At 39.7% G+C, this 22,721-nt stretch overlaps 2 protein-coding genes across 4 annotated transcripts; one reads left to right on the forward strand and one right to left on the reverse strand.

Annotated features, from left to right (window-relative positions):
• Positions 1 to 1,909: 1,909 nt before the first annotated feature.
• Positions 1,910 to 7,841, reverse strand: lins1 (lines homolog 1). The gene is made up of 6 exons (XM_086296694.1): positions 7,461 to 7,841; positions 7,297 to 7,386; positions 5,832 to 5,964; positions 4,960 to 5,550; positions 3,599 to 3,782; positions 1,910 to 3,339 (listed from the first exon to the last, which is right to left on the reverse strand). The coding sequence occupies exons 1-6, from the start codon at positions 7,815 to 7,817 to the stop codon at positions 2,607 to 2,609; spliced, it is 2,088 nt and encodes a 695-aa protein (XP_086152820.1). The 5' UTR covers positions 7,818 to 7,841; the 3' UTR covers positions 1,910 to 2,606.
• Positions 7,842 to 8,395: 554 nt separating this feature from the next.
• On the forward strand, positions 8,396 to 21,542 carry asb7 (ankyrin repeat and SOCS box containing 7). 3 transcript variants are annotated; one of them, XM_086296652.1, is made up of 5 exons: positions 8,396 to 8,629; positions 9,307 to 9,403; positions 12,650 to 12,903; positions 14,904 to 15,509; positions 19,411 to 21,542. In XM_086296652.1, exons 3-5 carry the CDS (start codon positions 12,663 to 12,665, stop codon positions 19,548 to 19,550), a joined length of 987 nt encoding a protein of 328 aa, XP_086152778.1. In that variant the 5' UTR covers positions 8,396 to 8,629; positions 9,307 to 9,403; positions 12,650 to 12,662; the 3' UTR covers positions 19,551 to 21,542. The 3 variants fall into 3 exon arrangements, with proteins under 3 accessions (XP_086152778.1, XP_086152794.1, XP_086152786.1); XM_086296660.1 differs by lacking the exon at positions 8,396 to 8,629 and adding an exon at positions 8,642 to 8,925; XM_086296668.1 differs by lacking the exon at positions 9,307 to 9,403.
• The last annotated feature ends 1,179 nt before the right edge of the window (positions 21,543 to 22,721 follow it).

Raw genomic sequence — 22,721 nt, forward strand, 5'->3', positions numbered from 1 at the left:
TGTCTATGGTGTGAAGATACGAGATGTGCAGCACCTGAAACTACACATACTGGATGCCTGTGCTGGCATTTCTCCTGCGGTGTTGCTATCAGTGTGTGAAGAGTGGGAGAAGAGGGTTGCATTGACAATCCAACACAATGGGCAGCACATTGAACACATCTTATAAGTGGCCAGAAACTTGTAAATAACTCATGAAAGAATAAAGTTACGTTGAAACCAAGCACACCATTGTTTTTCTTGTGACATTACCAATAAGTTTGATGTGTCACATGACCCTCTTCCTATTGAAGTTGTATCCAAGATGGCCGACTTCTAAATGGCCACCATGGTCACCACCCATCTTGAGGAGTTTGCCCCCTCACATATACTAATGTGCCACAAACAGGACTTTAATATCACCAACCATTCCCATGTTATTACAGTGTATCCATATAAATGGCCCACCCTGTATTTTCCAAGTCATCAGCATGCTGTGCTAGTTCCTCTACCCACTTCTTCAATGATTGGAGTTTGCCCAGGGTCACCGTCGTGACATCCGCCATAGCCAAGATCCGGGCGTCCGCTTCCTTTATGTGCGTCTCATGGTCCTCCAGTTGTTTCCCTTGTGCTTGTAAATAGCAGGGAGACCCGGCTCGAGTTTATCTTCAATGACTTCACAGTTACTTCCTGAATCACCTCACAAACTAATGGATGTGTTCCAATATTCAACTCTGCATCAGTTCCCATGCTAGTTCCCTCATTTGCCTCTCCGCTCTGCAAGTTGGGGTCCCCCACAGTGTTGGGTATTACAACTTTCCTTCACGGCATGTTGTCAGACTGTCCCAAAAAGTAGCTGCTAATGCTCATCCCAGGCTTACAGATAATGTCACTGTAGTAACTTGTAATAAATTGCATTTCTAAAGTTATGGGTGTAGAATCAGTGAACTGGTGTACTAGCACTCCCTAGTACAACCTCACTACAAGCTGCCATCTTGAAAACCAATGACCAATGGTCTTTTAAAACTACTTCAGCCTGAAATATAAATATCAAATATTATAGTTTTTGGATTTTACCCGTTAAAGAAGAAGAGTTTTGCCCTGTAAACACCATCAAAAATGAGCATCCCTACATAAGCCACTAAGTGTTTCCCATTCAAGGTTTTAGCATGGCCACAATTTGCTGCAGGATTTCATCCATCAGCAGCAGTGCAAACCTTTGGCTACTGGGAGGTAGTAGAGCATTGCAGTCTTTGTTGAAGACCAAAATATGGGGATAAGGAGTCCATCCTGTGACTGCTTCAACCATATTTTCACTCTCACCTTCAGATGAGTCAGAGTTGGACTCCAGCTGGTCTGTTTCTACGTCCGAGGCCTCCTCCATGTCAGCCCGGAGGAGTATGATGTGTCTTTTCCAGAGGCTCCTCTGTGCTGTAAAGTCTTGCCATCTTCTTGCAGAGTGCTCCTGCACTACTGCTCATACTTCTAACCATGGCTGCAGTGCAGTTGCATAAATTACCTGAGCTTTGGTTCTTGCTGCTGAGATAGCTTTGAAGCTCTGAAAGGTCACCTATCAGTAATTATTATTGAATTAGTTTATGACACACAGTGTGGCCTTCTAAGAAAAAAAGACTTGCACACACAAAATTATCTAACATCATTAGCAGCACACGTTCATCATTTCATTAGCAAGACACCCATTTGGTTGGACAAATATAAAAACAAAACATTAAAGGCAAGTTGTCAAAAATGAAATCTTAGCATAAAGGAATTCGTTAGTTGATTTGGGATCAAAAATTGTATTTTCACTTGTTTAAATGGGACATGTTTTGGCCGGAAGATAAATTGTGGCGGCTTTTGCATGGCTTAGCCATTTTAAGCTTATTTAAGGAAATGAGACAACAATTCTAAAATGAAAATAAAAAATTATATCTACTAGCAAATATGGGGTTTTATTCGTTCAGCGCAGCCAAAATAGCACAAAAATTAAAACTCGGAATGGCACAAAATGTGGTTCTCTTTGACAGCCATAATCGTAGAGCAAAACTGCTTTACAATAAAAAAAAATAGCAACTCTGGGAGTGAATGGTAAATGGACTTTAAGGCACTTTTCTATTCTATCTGTGCACTCAAAGCGCTTTATAAAAGCTGGGACAATTCCTGAGTCAGATCATTCTGTATCCAACATTTAGACCCTGATGAATGCATCTGTGAACAACTTTGGTATCTTTCAAACAAACTGGATCAGCCAGGGACCAAAACACCAAAACTTCCTGAGGTACATCCACCCCGGTGTGACATTAAAATTGCCTTCTGAGAATGCACTTAAAAGTCCTCTGCTGCCACCCTATGGTATAGCTTCAGAAACAATTTGACGTTTTTTACTTAATGACATGATAATAGTAAGACATGGTAATATTTTTTAAAGACTGAGCACTAAATGTAACACTGTCAATGAAATAGCATTTGTACTTAGAAATATAAAACAATTAGTGAAAGACAAAATGTAAATACAGATAAAGGGATGAATATTTATAATATCGACAATAATATTTTTATATGTGCAATAGCAGGAACAGGAAGTGCACACCACATCAGCAAACAAACAAAATCACTGAAACTAGTGATCCTCATGATTTACTGCATTGTGACAGGTGTGATTTCTGGTAACAGCTCTCTACTTGCGCTAGGAGCTTTAAGAGTGAAGAAGGGTTATATGGGAAGAGCTTCTTTGTGTGCAGCCTCGTTACCACCTCTCTAAGCTGTGACAAACAATGGACTGCTCTGACTGATATTTCACCTGTAAGCTGCCATGACAGAGATGCCATGTTTGCATGTGATGTTTCTTCACTCTGCAACACTGGCTGTAATAATCCTTCCGGTCTTGGACTCAGTAAAGCTGTTGACTTATATTGTTTCCCATTCAAGGCACAGACAGATTCCACTGTATTCTCAGAATCAGACTCATCAGAAGTATCATACTCTACAAGGCGAAGCTCTGAAGCCATACCTAGCCTTCCAGCTGGTGGAATAACACAGGAACCAGATTCTACTTTATCTGGCTCTCCTTTACATTTCAATGTTGACCTATCGGCGCCTAACTTCTTCTGCTGTGAAAGACAACAGTCTGACATAGTGATACGTCCACATGCTGCAGCGAAGCCCTGCCAATCATCTCGGAGGCATTTCAAGTACTGCACAAAGTACTCCAGGAAGCAGGTTTCAGCTGAGATCAGAAAGTCTAGGAGGATGCTATAGTCAAAGGACATGCTCTGAAGCAGAAGCACAAAGTGACAGTGAGGGTTAAAGCCAGATGCACAGGCCGTCTCCAGCACTGCAAATTCATCCATCCCAGACATTAGTCTAAAAATGAGAGAAAAATCTAATTAGAACATATCACGTAAACACTAACAGCTTATTTGAATTTTTCTCTTCTGGTAAAGTGAAAGACAGTGAAGTATCAGTAAACAGTGACAGAAACACACACATGTATATTTTAAATCTGAATACTTTTACATGTGTAGAAGTTATCTTTAAGCATCTTTAAAGATGGTAAACTAACATCAGGACCTCTTTACCATTATAGTTTTTATATCATACCCAAATCTGGTATCTGTTTTACCTGTAATGAAGAAATATGTAGAGCAGAGCTTTAGATGCCTCCATCATGTCATCATCCTGTTCTCCAAACAGCATGCTGATCCAGCAGCAGAGATGAGTGACCTCTCTCTGTTTGAACCTGTACTGTCTCAGGAAGCCCCACAGACTCTGCATGTATGCATGAACCTCTGTTGCAGTCTTCACTTCTGTGTTGAGAAGATAATCATACGCCTAAGCCACAGCAGAAAGCATATAAAGGCTTTTAAGATCATTGGTAAACTTCCTGGGTGAAACCTGGCCTGTTTAGAGAAAGCGATTAAAGGTAAAGACCCGACAATAATACAAAGAAAACTGCAGCAATCAAACAACCTCCTTTGAGTAAACATTTGGCGACAGTGGAATGGAAAAACGAAACTCTTTTCAAAAAAAAAAAAGTAAAAGTAAAGTGTGCGTGTTAGTCCCCCATGGGGAAATAGTTCCTCTGCATTTAACCCATTCACCCAGTGAAGCAGTGGGCAGCCACCAGTGCAGCGCCCGGGGAGCAGTGTGTAGGGACGGTACCTTGCTCAGGGGTACCTCAGGGTAGCCGTTCAGTGGAGTCGAACCCCCGACCTTCCGATCATGGGGCCACTACTCTACCTACTGAACTATCCCTGCCCATTGGAGGACATAAAGGACGAAACCACCGTCAGAAACTCCGCCAGGGAGGAGCAGCCATCTGCCGCATAACCAGGTGTGGGTGATGGCAGAGAGCCAGGACAAAAAACATTTTATTTATTGATATCTATTGTCCACCTGGCACTTCGAGCTTCTCTCCAATTTATCACACTCAGTTCAGATAAAATAATTACTGTGGGTGACTTAAACATAGATGCAGCTTCAACTCTGCATTTAATCTGTTATTGAACGGCTTCTCTCCAAATGTAAAAGGACCCACCCACCACTTCAATCACACTCTGGAGCTTGTTCTGACATATGGCATAGAAACTGAACATTTAACAGTTTTTCCTGAAAACCCTCTTTTGACTGATCATTTCTTAATAACTTTAGATTTACAATCATTGGCTACACAACATTTGAAATATCAAATGTCATTTTCAAAGCATTTGTCATCCAGATTTTTGTCTTTGATTTGACTGGTCAGGGGAGAGAACAGACACTGAGTGAAAACATTCAGCATCTCTTTCATTGTTTTTCCACTGAATGTGCTGCTGAGATTTCTGAGTGAGGAAAAAAACCCAGTACTATCACAGTTATCAAAAAGAAGAGCTTCAAATGATTTGTTTTTAATTTAATTGGTTTAAAGTTCAGCAACATCTTTAATTGTACTCATGCAAAAATGATAGATCATCAACCACGCTGGTATTTCTTTTTAATTCTCACCTGATCCTGCAGCTGTTTGGATGCAAAGCTCTATGGACTTGAGAATAATGAGGCTGACAGCTCTCAGCATCATGCAATCCCAGTTCTGAATCTGATCTCCCAGAATGTGCCTGGTTCCTCCAAAGAAAGCGCCAGACTGCATTTGAATACTCAGTAACCAATTGTCAGAAGCTGCTTTTAACACAGTCCGAGCTAGAATGCTCATATCAGAGCTCCAGTTTCCACACGTCCTCCCTGACGCCACATCGCCTGAAATCCAGTCCTCTCCAGCCTTCTGGAGGATTGCTCTCTTTAGAAGAAGCAGCACTCTCTTTTTAACATAATACTCTGAGGAGCAGCAGATGTTTAGGAGGGCCAACGAGTGAAGGTGGGTTACTCTCTGACTCTTCAAACGGACACCAGCTCCACATACCAAACTAGAAGAAGTCAGCACCTCAAGCAGGTCTAGCAGTAGACATAATGATGTTCCCCAGTGTGAGCTTCTGGTAAAATCCACTGAATGCTGTGACATGTGTTTCTTCTCTTCAGGGAGCAGTTTTGAACATAGAACACTTAGAGTGAGGTCAAAACCTACCAGAAGTGTCATGAGCTCTAATGGAAGGAAAAAAAAGGCATTCAAAATGTGAGAGTAGACAAAATCAACCGTCATCCTGTAAGCATCATATCTGCCCATATCTTACCCCAAGGAGTTAGCCTAGCTACAGAACAAATGATTTCAATAAACTCATCTTTCAGTAAATTCATTTAAATGTTCAAAATCTTAAAATGTTCTGGCTGCAGTTTCTACAATTTTCTGTATTTTTGTTACCATTATAGCTTAGATATCGCGGATTTTGGACTCCTTGAAAATGAAAATTACTAACACCGTTTACCTCGATGAGCTCCTTTAAGAAGTTTTTTGGAGACTTCAGTCAGTGACCACAAACAGGCATCTAATTCAGCACCAGGCCACGGGTTCTGAAATGCTTGTTCACATTTCCTCTGCCAGGCAGGACTGATAAGTCCCTAAGAAATTTAAGCATACAAGCACTCAAATTCAATTTTAAACTGTCAAATCACAACAACAGTCACTTCAAGGTGCTCAATACTGAAAGGTAAAGACACTAAAATTTTACAGAGAAACCCTAACAGATAACCTCCTATGAGTAAGGACTTGGCAACAGTGGGGAGGAAAAACTCCCTTTCAACCTTCATTTTAAAAGGGAGTTCCTTTCCACTGTTGTCCAACCCGTCAGAACCAGGTCGCGGCAGCCATCTGCCATGACCAGTCGGGCGGGGGACCAGATAAAAGACATGCTGTGAAAGAGCCGTTGATGGTGAGTAAAAAAGGGTAAGAGAAGGAGAAACGCTCAGTGCATCTTGAGAGGACCCCAGCAGCCTAAGTCTACTGCTAAGGTCACACGATTCAGCCATAGCTGTAAGCTTTCAGAAAAAGGAAAGTCCTCAGCCTAATCTTAAAAGTAGAAAGGGTCTCTGTCTCCCAAATCCAAGCTGGAAGCTGGGTCCACAGACAAGGTGCCTGATACCTGAAGGTTCTGCCTCCCATACTACTTTTAAATATCCCAGTAACCACAAGTAAAGCTGCAATCTGAGAGCAAAGTGCTCCATTGGGGTGATATGGTACTATACATCTTCCTGATGGCCACAATAAATGATGTGGCTCTTTGTTGTTTCACCCTGGATAGTGCTTCTGACACTTGGTCTCCTTCCCTCCGCTCAGCGTACAGTCTCAGAGGGCTAGATGCATAAGTAAGAAGCTTCATTGTCTTGATGTCAGTGGATTTGATCTCCTCCTTTGGGTGTAGGTGGCGATTGCCTTGATCTTGTTCTTCCCATTCACCTACTTCTCAGGACCTGCCTTACTCGCTGGGTTGTTGTAGCTTTCCTAGTAGCCTTTTCATGGTTCCCAATTGGCTATTTTCAGTGTGTTGCCTTCTGATAGACCTTAGAGGATTGCAGTAACTACCTTTCCTCTCTTTTTTTACTATTAGGGTTCTGCTCATCTTGTGTAGCTCTATGAATTCCAGGTTCCATGTGTGAGGTTTTGAGTCATAGGCTTTCTTGTAAGTCCAGGTGGTGCACAGGCTGGCCAGTCTGGTCTTAGTCGTACAACCTACCAGTTGCTGAAGTTTTACCCTAGAACCTTCTGGCGTCTCCTTTTACGTTATTTTAAACGTTGCTTTTTTCACCATTCTTAACATTACACACAATGAACAGTGTTGCATATTTTTTAATAGTATGTGATTTACAGTAGGTAGGCTAAAGCGCTTCAGTCATCTCAGAGACGGAAACAAAAAGTCGTTGCTGAAGACGAATCCCCAAAGAATGACTACTTACAGATTTGCAGATAAGGTAAAAAACACAGTTTGATGCCGTCTTTGCAGCCAGATGTGAGATAATGTGGTCCTCGGCTTGGAACCGCTTTACCTATGGAAAAGGTAATTAAATCAATTATTAAGATAACTTTACGTCTTTACTCCCTGAGCAGTGGTAGCACTTACAAGGTGCGTCATGAGATCCATGTCTTCAAGCAATACTTTTAGGACCTCCGCATAATAAAACCTAACGTCTGGATGCAGCCCCTGAGACGTCAGATTGGAAGAAACCCTCCCGAGGAAAGACATGCACATGCAAGTCAGCTCCGCACTGTTTTCACCGCAGTACTCTGAGGGGGAACCTTCTCTGCCTTTCCCGTGGACAGGTCCACAAAAGCCGGAATATATTACGCCCGCTACATCGGCAGCATTTTGGGGGGGATACGATCCCGCAAGAAAGCATCTGTACGCTTCTGTCAAACAGTTAAAAAGCCCTGTCATTACGGACAGGTCTTCGTCTTTACAACTCATATTGCCCTCCATTGCGCGGCTACTTCCGCGTGGATCTCCCACGTGATATACACGGAAGTACCCCTACAAAATACGTGAAGCATTACCAAAATAAAACAAAAAAGTCTAATAAATGAAAACACAACTTTATATTGTTGTTGTTGTTTTTACATTGTGGGGAATATATAATAGTGAATATAATACTAGCACTTTATTTACTACAATGACCATGGATTTATATAATGTGTCTAGTTTCAGAAAGTTCATTCTGTCAAACTGGACGTTTTCTGTAGGAGAAAGGTTTCTTCATCCAAACCACTCCTTTAATCTCAGCTGACTGCAGAATAATGATGGAAACTAGCTCCACTGACTAACAATGGGCCGTGAGGTTAGTTTTATGATCATTAATCTGCAAATTGATTAATCAGAATAGCATCATCATATATGCACGTTTCCTTGCCTTTCTGATTTATTTTAAATTAATTGCATCCTAAAATACAGTTTCATACGTCTGCTTTGCAAATGGTAGTTCTTGACGTGCTTGGGGCTGTGGAAATTATACTTATATTGTGAAAGTCTGCAGACGGAAGTGTTATTGTTTTTGCTGATGGAGTCACGCTGGTGAAGCTCTTCGCAGACACTCTTTGATTAAGTCTTAGTGTTGAACAGTTAGATTATTCTTGTCATTACCTACAAAGATATGGATAAAAGTTTGACACTAGCTTCTTTGTTTGGTATTGTATTTGTGCTGAAAGTAACGGAATAATGCAGCTTTGACAACTTCAATCGTTCCGTATACCTGAAAGCTGATTGGCTCAGTTACACGTCGGTTCAGCGTCTGACAAGTAAGTCTTTGTTTTATAGAGCTGCTGTTTTGTCAATAAAGGCGTAGAATTCCTTTTAATATCCACACGCGCTGTGTTTGGGGGTTTATTTCTACCCAATTATAATAGTGTAAAAAGTCAAATGAAGCCAAATAAAATTAAAAACGAGCGAATGAGTTTGTTAGCTTTCTGGCTAACTAGCTTCAGCTAACCTTCTAAGAACGTACAGCCGTAGACCATGGGTTATTCTAAAAGGATCTACTGTCGTTACACTTTCTGGGGTGGTGGAAACGAGCTATCTTCACCGCCGAGCTTTTGTAAGTTATATCTGTATACTTGTGCGTGCTTTGTATTATTGGTCATGTTAGCAAATAAAGCCACGGTGATGTCTATTGTTTATCACAAACGAGTTAAACTAACGAGCCAAACTTTTAAGGTAATGACAGATAGTTACGTTTTCATTCATTTGCAAAGTTTTCCCAGGTTGGCTAAAAAATAGTGTAATTAGTAAGTTTACCTTTGGGTAGTGTATATGCATATCATTATTTTTTTGTATTTAACTCTCTGGTTGTTACTATTGTTTGGCTGTTGTGGTTTTCAGCAATAAATGGGGTGTATCCGTAATCAATTGACTCTGTCCGTTAGCGTTCACAATACTCTTCATTGCCTCTAATCTCTTTTTGATGACTGTGCCACAGGGAAACAAATTCTCAGTTCTTCACAGTGTGCACCAGTACATCTGCAAAGCAGCTCTGATATGACTAAAAGAAGCCTATCTCTTCAGCTGGTCCAAAGGTACATTTTAATATCTAAAACATTAGCTTTTGTTTCTTTTCTTTTAACATCAACATAATTTCTCCCAACAAGGAAACCAAAAAAACTTGCTAGACCTCTTCATCAAGTAATGGTTAAGCCTTTGTTAGCTGAAGCAAAAAAGTGACTGTCTCTGAAATTCCACTGTTGTGCCTGAACATACGTCAAACATGTACATTTTCAGATAACTTCATTTATAATTACATTTTTGGGGGGAATATATACAACTTTTATAGTTTTGCCTCTATATTATTTAAATTCCAAGTTTTCTGCTTTTTATTCAGTAAGACTGAATTAAAGAAAATTAATAAATTATAGTTTTTACTCCTAAGTTCTGAATGTCGTGGAGTAAAGATTTGTTTGCTGCTTTATACATTATTTGTGCAATTCTGAGATCAACCAAATTTTCAAACTGTTAATAATTCAATAAAAAAATGATTTGATGGTCTTTTGAAGTGTAGCTCAGGTGGTAGAGCACCTGCTAATCAGAAGGTTGGTAGTTCAATCCTCGTCTCTCCAGTCTGCGTGCCAAATATCCTTGGGCAAGATGCATCCGTCAGTGAATGCGTGTAAATGTTAGATAGGAAGCTTAGATAGAAACAGTACAGTATGCTTGTGTGAATGAGGCAAGTTTTGTAAAGCATTTTGAGTGCTCAGAGTAGAAAAGCGCTATATAAGAACCAGTCCGTTTACCATCTATACTCCACCACTCTGGATTTTAAGTCAAATGTGTTCAAGTGCAGACTTTGAGCTTTAAGTCAGTGTTTTTTCAGAGTTTGGATTAACTGCTGAGAAATTTAGGGTGATGGAGGGGCTGGAGCCTATCCTAGCTGCAGTACAGTAAGAAGCGGCTTACACCCTTTTCTTGTAGTCCCCTGTTTTTAGCTGCTCAAAATTAACTGGACAGTTGACTCCAAAGCAGTTTCATTGCCAGATGGGGCTTGTTTCCTTGCTATGTCATCACAAATGAAGCAGATGCCTGAAGTTGACTCATAGAGCTGATTTTGTATTTGTAGTTTTGCATTTTTGAATAGAAGTCTCAGACAGATGGCAGTGCACACAAGGTACACCATCACTAGGCTGGGAAAAAAACCCACAATAAACCAGAGAGAGATGGTAAGAAATTTGGCAGTGGCCAGTGGCAGTGGTACATCCTTAAAAACAATTAGTGCACTAGCCAGCCAACACCGAAAGACCATAGCAGACAACTAATGTGCCAGAGTTATTTCTGTAACAACATTGTTCACAATATTTCATCAAAAACACTCTACATGTGTATCAGTGTCGACATCTAGAATTTGGAGACCCCATCAATGTACACTGTATCAATACACATCATCAGTGTTAATACAGAACAATTTGCAGACTACTCGTTACACTCAAGAACAAGAAGATCACATTCAACTTCAGAATCAGAATCAGCTGGAAAGAAGCTGTATTTTTAGACTCATAAAACAAAGATTAACTTTAACCAGAGCGATGGGGAAAGTATTGAGAAGCAGGAAAGCAGCTCAAGATCAGATGGGCTCCTTTCCCATTAGTACCTGCTCGGTTTGATTCGCCACGACTCGAATTGGATTAACTGGTTTTCCATTATAATAGAGTACCACCTAATGTGCGTTTTCATTGTCATAGCAACGCGTCCAAGTGTCCTGTGACGTAATTAATATGCAACACAAACACTACAACAAAGGTGGGTGTCGAGGCAAGAATACACCTCCTGCTCAGTCTGTCGCTTTTCGGCAGACTCTGGGACCACGGCATTGTTTTTTCAGGCAGAGCGGTGTAGAGATTTTTGAAGGGGCGGGTACTGAAAGTTAAAAAGGGGCACATGGGACCAGGGTGAATAACAACAACCCGCATTCTTCAAAAATCTAATATGGATTCACATCATTTTATATCACTGTTATCAGGCGGGGACAAGGCAAAGCAAAGGTAGCCTATTTCTTACCCGATGGGTACAATGTTGCTGTTGAGGTGTTGCTGCTGCTCCTGATAGTACTGGAGGGCAGGGCTGTGTTGATCTGACACTGTAGACATTTAAAAAGTCTGTAGGAGAGCTGGTAGCTGATTAAACAAGTGTTGTGAGATAATAATGAAATGCAAAGATTGGTGACAGCGCTTGGAACCATAAGGCAACAGATTACACAAGCTGTGGGAAATAAACCAGGCTCTGCCTCTGAATCACTCTTTGCCTCTCTTCCTCCTTTCATTGCCTCATCTCACCTGTCCCTGTCCACTTGCTGTCCTTCTGAGAACAAGGCACAACTTGCAATTGCATTTAACTATCCACACTTAACAAATCCCATGATGCTTTGAGTATTTCTTCTTCATGTGTTAATAGACCTCTCTGCTTTGAGTCATACTTGTTATTAATCTCTTCCACAGCATGTCTTTTATCCTGTCTTCCTTCTATCTCCCTAACTGGTTACGGCAGATGCCCCGCCCCTCCCAGAGCCTGGTTCTGCCGGAGGGTTCTTCCTGTTAAAAAAAAGAGTTTTTCCTTCCGCACTCATGTGGTTGAAAAAAACATTTGATTCTGGAGGTTATTTAAACATATCATGAGATATAGATATTAGATTTTCCTCATCACTCAGCCCTCGATCAAATAATGAGCTTCCTCAATATTTGAGGAAGCTCATTATTAATGTTAACCCTTAAAAACTCCTGAACATCATTAGTACACCATTTCAGTATTATTTTGATTCCTATTCTTATGCTTAAAATGACTTAACATTTTGATTTTGATTTTTTTTTAAGATATTTTTTTAATGCACCACCTGTGTGTGCTTGATTTGTGTGTTTTGTCAGCCATTTATGTCCATTCAAGTCTGTCAGATCTACAATGAACTGCTTAAACTGTAGATCTTTGTTGCACTGAGGCGGTAGGCAGACTTCATTCACATACTTGAAAAATGGCAAAAAATCATATTTTTCATGGTTGGATATTAACAGGGTTCCAAGTTGAGCTTCAGCATGCAACAAGAAGAAATGGGAGTGCGGCCAAAAAATTTTTGATCATGCAATTTATTGAAAACAACACTTAAACTGACACAGGCTCTTAGGCCACTTCTATCACCAAGTAATGCGTTACTACTTTTTCAATTTTAGTGTTGTCTTTTCAGATTAAAAGCCACGGCCATAAGTCTGAACTTAATTTCAGTCATGCTTAATGTACCATCTGAATCTGAATATATTTACTGATTTTTATTTATTTATTTTAAACAGAGCTTAGGTACAGATGAAAATTACCATTCCGAAATGTGACAGGATGTTGAACCACCACTGCAGAAGGAACCCTGAGCTTCATGAAGAGCTGCAGATCCAGGCTGCAGTGGCAGCAGGGGATGTATACACTGTTAGGAGAATGCTGGAGCAAGGATACTCGCCAAAGATCCGCGATGCCAATGGCTGGACACTGCTTCACTTCTCAGCAGCCAAGGGAAAAGAGAGATGTGTTCGAGTTTTCCTGGAGCATGGAGGTCAGACCCCCAACCCCACGACCTGAAAATGTTTTTGCTGTTAATGCTACAGGGCATTGTGTTACTAAAAAGTGGGCATTTATTCAGCTATGTTAGGTGAAATTTGAAAAGAAGTCACTTCTATAGCATTCAGATAAATATCCCTTAAACACTTAAAAAATGTTTAAGTGTCCCAAATCCCAAAAGTTCATTCTTTTCATCTGGACTTATCGTTCTCAATGGGAGAAAAGTTTTTTCACTCACCCATGTCCAGATGAACAGAATCCACGTTTGGGATATTATTCATATGACTTAAGATTCATCCAGATACCATTTTGTCACCCCAGAATATGATTATTATCGTGCATCTTCTGTTAGAATCAGAAAAACCATGGACATACACTCTGGAGATGACAGGCTAGCGCATCCAAATCAGATGACTGATTTAAGATAACATAGCAGCAGTGAGTCTCATACACAGAGTCAAGGTGTGCCCCAATTCAGGCCCCGCATCCTTCAAAAAACTACCTGGTCTGCATAGGCCAGGTGCTTTAAAGGCCAGAAGTGCAAGGCTGTTAAATGGGTTGGGTTGCCTAGCAACCATGCTTTTTCAAATGTTAGAAGTTGGCTGGGCAGTGTATATTTTGTAATGGGTGATAGGTCATGTATAGAACTTAAAAAAAATAAAACAGTTGGAAAAAACATGGCAGAAAATGCTGAAAAAGAAACCCACCACACTAATAAAATAATTAGAAAAGTGTCCAACAAAACATCAGTTTTCTGCACAACTCCACTGCACACGCTCACTCTCTCAACCTTTGCATTCCTGGGGCTGCTGTGATGCAGTGCTTCGGATTAATGTAATGACTCTTAATATCACTGAAAAGCGCAGAGTTGCTGCTTTCAAGAGCGGTTGCCATTTTTCAGATTGCCCACATCATTCAAGAGTTGCAGTAGTTTAAAGAAACGTTGCCACCAGTGTAGCCCTAACCTGTTAGGGTTAAAGGGTTAAACCTTTCTAGCGGTCCTTTACAAAGGGAGAACAGTCTTTATATTCTCTCCTGTTCTCCTCTCCATCTCTCATCTGGCACCAGCGAGCTCTTTTTCCTCTTACACTGCTGAATTTGTCCTGGTGTATCATCGGGGTGGAGAGAACAATCTCACCAGTTCTCCCTCAAAGTTGGTTCCTCACTCTGTCCTAACTCGTGCATAAAATGGACTGTTATAATTGGTCAGAATTAGCCTGTGAAAATAAATCTTACCTTTTTATAAAGAAGGAGAACATTTATTTTCTTCATTTAATTATATATTTTTAAATTAATTAAAAATAAAACCTTGTTAGGAATTGTGCTGGGCTTGTCTGCATTACTGTTTGACTGAATATTGTTTAAGATGTGGCAATATCCAAATTGGCCAGCAGGGGTCACTGTGGAGATGGGTTTGATATTGTTTCAAAACCAGTACAATTCCAGCACAAATGCTTCAAATGTTTCAGTGTTTTACGAAGCTTCAGTTTGCCCATAACTAAACATTTAAATTGCTACATGAATAAGTCAGGTAAAACCCTGTTGCTACTTTTAAAAGTTGACTGTTTGGCCACTCCACTTAAGCCGTCTGCCATTATCTTTGAAAGATTTCCCATTGCCACCACCGCGCTATGACAGAATCAGCTTTTTGGGCAGTGAGGTATTGGTTCAGCTACTAGTTAGCTAACATACACTAATGTAAACCTATTAGCTGCAACCCAACCAACATGTTCTCAAAACTTTAACTTTGAACACTTATTTTCTAAATGCAACTTCACAGACTGTTAAATCTGTCAGTTTCTGAGAGCAGGGCTTCGTGTTTCATGTCCACTTAAAGTATAACAGTCTAGCAGGAATGCACTGTAAATACGAATTGATGAAAAATTCTTTCTAGCAGATTATTCTTGGACTGTACTATCTTGGCTTATCATAAATCCTATAATATGAAGCGTCTGCTGCATTTAACTCTTCTTTTCTTTTCACTCGTCTGTACAGCTGACCCCACAGTGAAGGACTTTATTGGTGGCTTCACCGCACTTCACTATGCAGCAATGCATGGCAGAGCACGCATTGCCCGACTGATGCTGGAGTCAGAGTTTCGAAGTGACATTATAAATGCAAAAAGTAACGATGGCTGGACGCCGCTGCATGTGGCCGCCCACTATGGTCGAGACTCATTCGTGCGGCTGCTGCTCGAGTTCAAGGCCGAGGTAGACCCTCTGAGCGACAAAGGAACCACGCCACTACAGCTTGCCATAATCCGCGAGCGCTCCAGCTGTGTACGGATCCTCCTTGACCACAGCGCCAACATTGACATTCAAAATGGCTTCCTGCTACGCTATGCTGTCATCAAAGGCAATCACTCATACTGCCGCATGTTCCTGCAGAGGGGAGCGGACACTAATCTTGGACGCCTTGAAGATGGCCAAACTCCCTTACATTTGTCAGCTCTAAGGGATGATGTGTTGTGTGCCCAGATGCTCTACACGTATGGAGCAGATACCAATACTAGGAATTACGAGGGCCAGACTCCGGTGGCTGTGTCTGTCAGCATGTCAGGGATTAGCCGGCCTTGTCTGGATTTCCTGCAGAAGGTCACAAGTGAGTAACACACTCTTTGTCATATAAGTCCGGTGGCATTGTGAAGAATATGCCAATGTTGTGTTTGTTGCATAAAGGAGGAAAAAGTAAATATTCTTAACTATGAAAGAAAATTAGGGGTGAAGGAAAGAAAATTGCTACAACATAGTATTGCAATATTCTGCCTGTTTCATTTTGTGCAACAAATATAGATATAGCATTCAGTATCAATATTTGGGATACCAAAATATTTCTTTATATCATTAAATAAAACAATGGGTTATCTCATGCAGCACCATCCTGAAGTTAGCTATGCAAACTTAGACTACCAGTCAAAAGTTTTAGAACACCCCAATTTTTCCAGTTATTGCAATTCAACTCATCCAGGTCCAATGAATAGCTTGCAATGGAACAAAAGTAAGTGGTGAACTGCCAGAGTTTTGGGTTGTTTGTTTGTTTTTCTTAAAGGAAAAAAAAGGAAAGGTTGAAAACCGACTCGACAGCGTACAAAACATGTCAGCATGTTTTACACGACTAGATATGCAGATTTTGTTACTCTGGGTTTTTTCTTCTGAAGGCCCAAAATGACTATAGTACTGTGGTGAAATGGCTCATCAGTGTTGTCTATACATTAATCAACTGGCTCATGGCACGTGCATTTAATCTCTGATTTATCTCCTTTTTATGGTTGTGCTCTAGTCTTGAGATCATTCTGGGCTCTGGAGTTGTGTGTTTGGGGTCAGTATATTTCAGCAACTTTGTACAGTCTCTGCCTTTCCCTTTTTACATACGTACAAGGGGGTGGGGGTTAGAGCTGGGCGATAGAACGATAACGATATGTATCGCGATATAACTTTTACTCGATAGAGAAATTAAGCTATCGCGATAGACCTCGCCAATCCAAATTAAGTAGCGCAGAGCCGAACCAATCACAGCCGCAGCGTCACGTCGCGTGACTTGTAACGTACAGCACAAGTGCCAAGCCACACGTGTGTTTGTTTGGGAAGCAGCCAGCGGGTAATGGAGGAAATGAGTGTGCCGACTAGAAAAATCAACCGAGCGTGACCGAAGAGAAAACAGATGATGGTTCCAACGCCGGAGAGATTGTCGAACGGAAGAGCCATAGAAGCTCCGTAGTGTGAAGGTATTTCGGCTATTTCAAGTCTGACAAAAAACAGAGTAGCGTGCACTGGAAATTGTGCCGAAAGCAAGTCTGGAAATACAATAAACTGGTGCATGCGTCACACTGTGCGCCACGTTATTGTTTCGGTGAAATGAATTTCTACAATACTGTTACTGTTAATTCTACTCTCTGCAGTGTTTAAATGCTTACATATACACACAGTTACTGTCCCTCCACACATACGACTCGGTTCTGCTTCTATGCCCCAGCTTTGTTTACTTTTTCCCACCGAGGCTTCTAGGCTTCTGATTGGCCAACATTTCTGCACGGTTAGGAATCTAGCGCCACCTGCTGCTTTGGCATGTTCATAGCAGCGTTTTCCTTCATTTCTCCCTTTATGTGTGGACGGGATTATTTTTTAAAACGAAAACGGAAAATCTCCGTTTTCAAAAATACCCGTGTACGTGTGGACGTAGCCTCAGTCTCTGACTGGAAGCGCTAATTCGTCATTCGGCTTTTGTCAGACTAAAGTAACTGTTAAAACTGTTTGAAAAGCTCAGCTATACAACAAGGAGAGATTGAGAATTTCCTTTTAGTTCTCAGTTTATTTGATATTGACAAAAGTTAGTCAGTTTTGTCTGTTCTTCTGTAAAACAAACTAAGATTTATTTTTAGAATTAATATTTTGTTTCTAAGTGGAATTGACAGTTTAGTCTGTTTCGTTTGTTCTATTTTGAAACTTAAACGCTTTAGCGGCTGCCTTTTGTGTAGTTTGCAATATTTGCCTTTATTTATCTGAAAAAGTCTCATGTTCCTTAAGTACATCTACCCTGTTGAACTTATTATGGGAAATAAATATTTAAATAAAAACAAGCTGCTGATTATTTCACATTTTACTTGTGAGCAACGGCACATTTAAATCTTACAAATATAGTTATTTGGCTTATATCGTGATAGATATCGTTATCGCCTGAAATGAAAAAAACATATCGTGATATGAAAAAATCTCATATCGCCCAGCTCTAGTGGGGGTTACAGGAAAGGAGACACAAATTGTACTTAAATAATTTTAAGTAACAAATAAGTGATATTCAGAACAGTTTCATGAATTTTAAGTGGGTAGTGCATAATTTTATGGTAATTTTCCAGGAAAACCAACAATGTTTCCCCATCAGCTGATGTGATCAGTGCCATTTTATGCAATTAAAAATGTTTTTCTTCCCAAGCGTATCCAGACAATTTACAACATAACAGCATGCTACATGCACATCATACCACAAACATAGCTAAGTTTCTTACCGAAGCATGATCAGGAATCAGTAATTGTCAAGTCTGGACCACGTTTTTTTTTTTTTATTCAGAACTGCCTTTAGATTCAGCAAGGTTCCCAAAACATTCCTCAGTCATTGTTTCACCATACTGACACAATAGCATTACACAGTTTCTGCAGACTTGTCCTCTGCAAATCCTTCTATTCCACCACACCACAGAGGGCTGTTGGACTTGGTGAAAGAACCAATTTGAGGTTATTTAATATTTGAAAACATCCAACACTAGGGCTGTTCGATATAACGATATAAAAACGTCTGTCGTTTCATTTTAAGCTATCGTTTGTTTCGTGGTGTCGCAAAATAAACTGTTTACGGCAATATTTTTTCATGGTTCTGATGTCACTGTAGTGGCTGTATTCATTCCTTAAAGTTCTCTCTTTCTCTTATATTTAATAAAACCACACTACTGACAGACATGTTTTTACATGCTGTCGTTAGCAACAATTATGGTAAAAACCATCACGTGGCTCCACTGTCCGCTGGCTTGTTTTCCACGTAAACCTTTCACAATAAAGCTTAAGAGCCCGTTGAGACTTTTCAAAATAAACTGAATCATGTGAATGAGTATGCAGAGTTTACAAATGAGAAGCAAAAAAGAGCCGTCAGGTGCTAAAAAAATAAACCTTAGACTCAAACGTTAGAGCAGGCTTTCCCCCGCAGCACGCCGTGTAATACATACTCACAAAGAAAACGGCGCCGTTACAACTTCTGTCTAAAAATGTGTCGTTTCATGCATCAGTTAAAACACTCGACTCAGCTACACGACGCACAGCTGGAAACACTTCATGCAAGACGAGCTGCCCGAGATTCACAGAATTTACAGCAAATGTTAAATGTTTGTGATTTATATCGTTATCGGACGATAGATGTCTTATATCGGGACATGAGGTTTTGGTCATATCGCACAGCCCTATCCAACACCAACAAGGTATTTTCACACCGAGAACTGCTAGCTTCTCTTTTTTAGGCCATTCTCTGTAAACCTGAGAGATGGTTGTGTGGCAGATGAACAACCATGCCATATCCAGTTATTTGAATGACCTTTCTTCCCTATTCTAACCCTTTGTTTGACTCAGTCGGCTGTTTTGACCGTGTGTGAGGGTTTTTTTTTCTTTTGCAGAGTGTATTGATTTCCAGAAAAAGAAAATTTGATAATATTATTAATATTATGTTATGTGCACCTTCACCCTGATTGATTATCTAACTTTCCTCTCAATTTTATTGTTTTTATTTTATGCTTGGAATGCAGTAGGATGCAAACACTGCTGTGAGATAAAGTAGAATTAAAACTCGAAGTGTTGCACTAATGGGGGCATGTGAGCACTGTCACTGTATTAATTGTTAAATAACGAGACATCTACTCTTGCTAATAATTTTGCTCAGAGTTGATATTTCTTGCTCTGTTTCTGTCATGTTACTGGGAGTCAATGATAGTCATGTGTAGTCATTGTTTCTATTCTTCTTTCAGGACAACCTCGGACTCTACAAGATTTGTGTCGAATAAAAATCCGTCACTGTATTGGCCTTCAAAGCTTGAAATTCTTGGAGGATCTACCACTTGCAAAGGTTATGAAAGACTATTTAAAACACAAGTTTGACACTGTGTGAAGCAATAACACAAGAATAGGAGAGATGACAAATCTCTTAAGAGACTATGCAATCATCCTCATCTGAAAGGAAAGGTACAGAAACCAATTGTGAACTTGTTCACAGGGCTTTTTCTTCACCTAGTTCTCAGTGCATTAAAACATTTTCCCCACTTTTATTCAAACTTTTTACAATAAGAAAAGTTGCCCAAGAATGGAAATGGATACACCTCAAGTTTGTTTGTTTTTTGTGGTTTTGTAGAAAAGAGAAACCTCGTTTGACTGCAGAAAACATTCTTGCTGCACTTAGGATTTTTACTCTTCATTTTCTTTTTGTAAATGTGCATGATGCTATTCTCCATGGGTATACTCAAAGTGTATTGATTGTCATTTTGTTTCTCATTAAACCTTGTTTAAAACAAAGTGCTTCAATGATCATGATTATGATTTCAAAATGATAATAATGATTTCAAAAATGCTATGAATGCTAATTATAATTGTTAAAGAAGCAAACAACAAATTCTCCAGTGCGCTCCCTGATTTGTTTTACTGCACAATATTGAGCCTGAATCCAAAAGGCACTGCATTTACATTTCTGAATCACTCCTTACAACAGGCCTGTCTCAGCTGTATTCCTCACATTGATGAAAGGTGTGTTTGAAAGGAGTAAGAAAAGATATGGAGCTTTAGGTGGGCAGGAAATACAGATTCTGTGTTATAGCTAACAGTAGAATACTACTATACAAACATGAAAACAAGTTGTAAATTATTCCAAACAATTAAACAAACTTTCATACCAGCTAGTTTTTTGTTTGCTTGTCCAACCAGATTGAGGTTCATTTTAAAATAAATTGAAAGGTTTCAAGCTTCTACTGGATGCTGTGACAAAAGCAGCAAGAATATGTTTTTATTACATTTAGTGCAGCATTGCTTTTTTGTCATGGACAACAATAGACTATGCAGACATATTTTGACTTTATTATGACACAACAATATACCCAGTATAGACTTTTGCAACCGAGGTTAACGCTTGAAACTCTGTCACTTAAAAGGTGGGCTCTCAGTTTCTGTGCCATATGTAGTTATTGAGCGTGTTTCAAATGTGACATTCATAGCATTACTGGTTTGATCAATCTGTTCTAGTGACAACATCCTGTCATTCCAGCATAAGTCACAATTACATAACTGTTAATCATGGCTAGATTCAGACATCGTGTGTCTGGTAGAACAAGGTTACATTAAGATATTTGATGGCTTGTCAGAATTGGCAGTGTAACCACCTTTTCAAGTTGAGTTCTCTGCTGTTGTCATGTCTTTGTGTTGTCTGTATTTTATTCAGCAAATACAAAACTATCCTGCCCCACTCATTGCACACGAGCACTGAGAAAGGATGATCTCTGTTCTACATCGGGCAAAGTAAATATGCACAGACCAGCGTCTCAATCAGTGTAAATTAGAAGCAGGATTTATAAGACAAATGCTGTCTTTGTGATAAAACTCACAAGAGACCTACAAAGTCATAATCTGTTACTGTGACAGCATCCAGTTTTCTTTGTTACGTATTGACACCAATATGTAAAATTGAAATTGCCTAATTTAAAAAGAGCCGTGAGGCTGCTTATTTAAGCATGAGGTCAATCTTTCACATGTTAATGGGGAAAAGTTTTCATGGAAGCAAGAATAATAAAGTCCTGAATTAGTAACATGGATATACAATCACTAGAAGCTAAGATCAGTGTAAATATGTGACATGAACAAGAGATATTTTTTGGAGAATTTATTTAAACAATGATCTCTAAATGTATTTAAAGTTTGGAAAGTATTGTGATCTGTTTGTTGTGACTCATGTTTCTTTTGTGCAAATACATGAAACGTTTGGAATCAGTGTGTTTGATTTCTATTGCAGAAATGCTTTCTTAAAATTAAAAAACTTGCAGTTAAGTGTTCTGGGAGAGATACTGTGAATCTTTTTTTTTACTTATTACAAAATAAAATGCAGGATTTGGCGTTGAAACAGTGCAGCTAAGATTTTTCCTTTGTCTTGCATGGTGGAATTCTGTTTCCCAAAATGTTACATTTACAAATCAAGTCATCTGCAATGACGTCAGTATTATTTTCATATTTAAATTTTGCATGTTTGTCTTTTAGGAAAAATGCTGATTTTGAAACACCAGCTTTCTACAGGGGCTGGTCATAAAATTAGAATATCATCAAAAAGTTGATTTATTTCACCAATTCCATTCAAAAAGTGAAAGTTGTATAACGTGTACATTCGGTCCGCACAGGCTGACATATTTCAAGTGTTTATTTCTTTGTATTTTGATGATTATAACTGACAACTAATGAAAACTGCAAATTCAGTATCTCAGAAAATTAGAATATTGTGAAAAGGTTCAATATTGAATCAGCTAATTAACTCAAAACACTTGCAAAGGCCTTTAAATTGTCTCTCATTCTAGTTCTATAGCCTACACAATCATGGGGAAGACTGCTGTCCTGACTGTAGTCCAAGAGAAGGCAATTGACACCTTGCACACAGATGGCAAGACACAAAAGGTCGTTGCAAAATTGGCTGGCTGTTCACAGAGCTCTGTGTCCAAGCACATTAACAGAGACGTGAAGGGAAAGAAAAGATTTGGTAGAAAAAAGTGTGCAAGCAATAGGGATAACAGCACCCTGGAGAGGATTGTGAAAAAAACCCATTCAAAAATGTGGGGGAGATTCACAAAGAGTGGGCAGCAGCTGGGGTCAGTGCTTCAAGAACCACTACGCACAGACGTATGCAAGGCGTGGGCAACCTGGGCTCACATGACAACTGAGCAGCGCCACAGACTGATCAGATCCATGCCACGCTGCATTGCTGCAGTAATTAAGGCAAAAGGAGCCCAACTAAGTACTGAGTGCTGTACATGCTCATGCTTTTCATGTTCATACTTGACAGTTGGCCAGGATGTATTGGTCTTAAATAATATTCTAATTTTCTGAGATACTGAATTTGCAGTTTGTGGTTTTCATTAGTTGTCAGTTATAATCATCAAAGTTGAAAGAAATAAACACTTGAAACATATCAGTCTGTGTGGACTGAATGTACACGTTATACAACTTTCACTTTTTGAATGGAATTGGTAAAATAAACTAACTTTTTGATGATATTCTAATTTTATGACCAGCACCTGTATTTTAGGCTGCAAGT

The sequence above is a fragment of the Aulonocara sp. 'chitande type north' Nkhata Bay genome, linkage group LG1, assembly GCF_057382095.1.
Source record: "Aulonocara sp. 'chitande type north' Nkhata Bay isolate Kocher_YH1m ecotype deep benthic linkage group LG1, A_spYH_male_GT1.1, whole genome shotgun sequence".
Lineage (NCBI taxonomy): Eukaryota > Metazoa > Chordata > Actinopteri > Cichliformes > Cichlidae > Aulonocara > Aulonocara sp. 'chitande type north' Nkhata Bay.

Bases quoted from the DNA above. Each gene is read 5' to 3' on its own strand.
- lins1 (XM_086296694.1), bottom strand. From the start codon at position 7,817: ATGGAGGGCAATATGAGTTGTAAAGACGAAGACCTGTCCGTAATGACA. The intron at 5,965-7,296 runs GTAAGTAGTCAT...TAAATTTCTTAG, and splicing joins TTTACCTTATCTGCAAATCT to GGACTTATCAGTCCTGCCTG. The intron at 3,783-4,959 runs GTGAGAATTAAA...TTCTCAACACAG, and splicing joins CCAAACAGCTGCAGGATCAG to AAGTGAAGACTGCAACAGAG.
- asb7 (XM_086296652.1), top strand. From the start codon at position 12,663: ATGAAAATTACCATTCCGAAATGTGACAGGATGTTGAACCACCACTGC. The intron at 12,904-14,903 runs GTCAGACCCCCA...TCGTCTGTACAG, and splicing joins AGTTTTCCTGGAGCATGGAG to CTGACCCCACAGTGAAGGAC. The intron at 15,510-19,410 runs GTGAGTAACACA...TTCTTCTTTCAG, and splicing joins TTTCCTGCAGAAGGTCACAA to GACAACCTCGGACTCTACAA.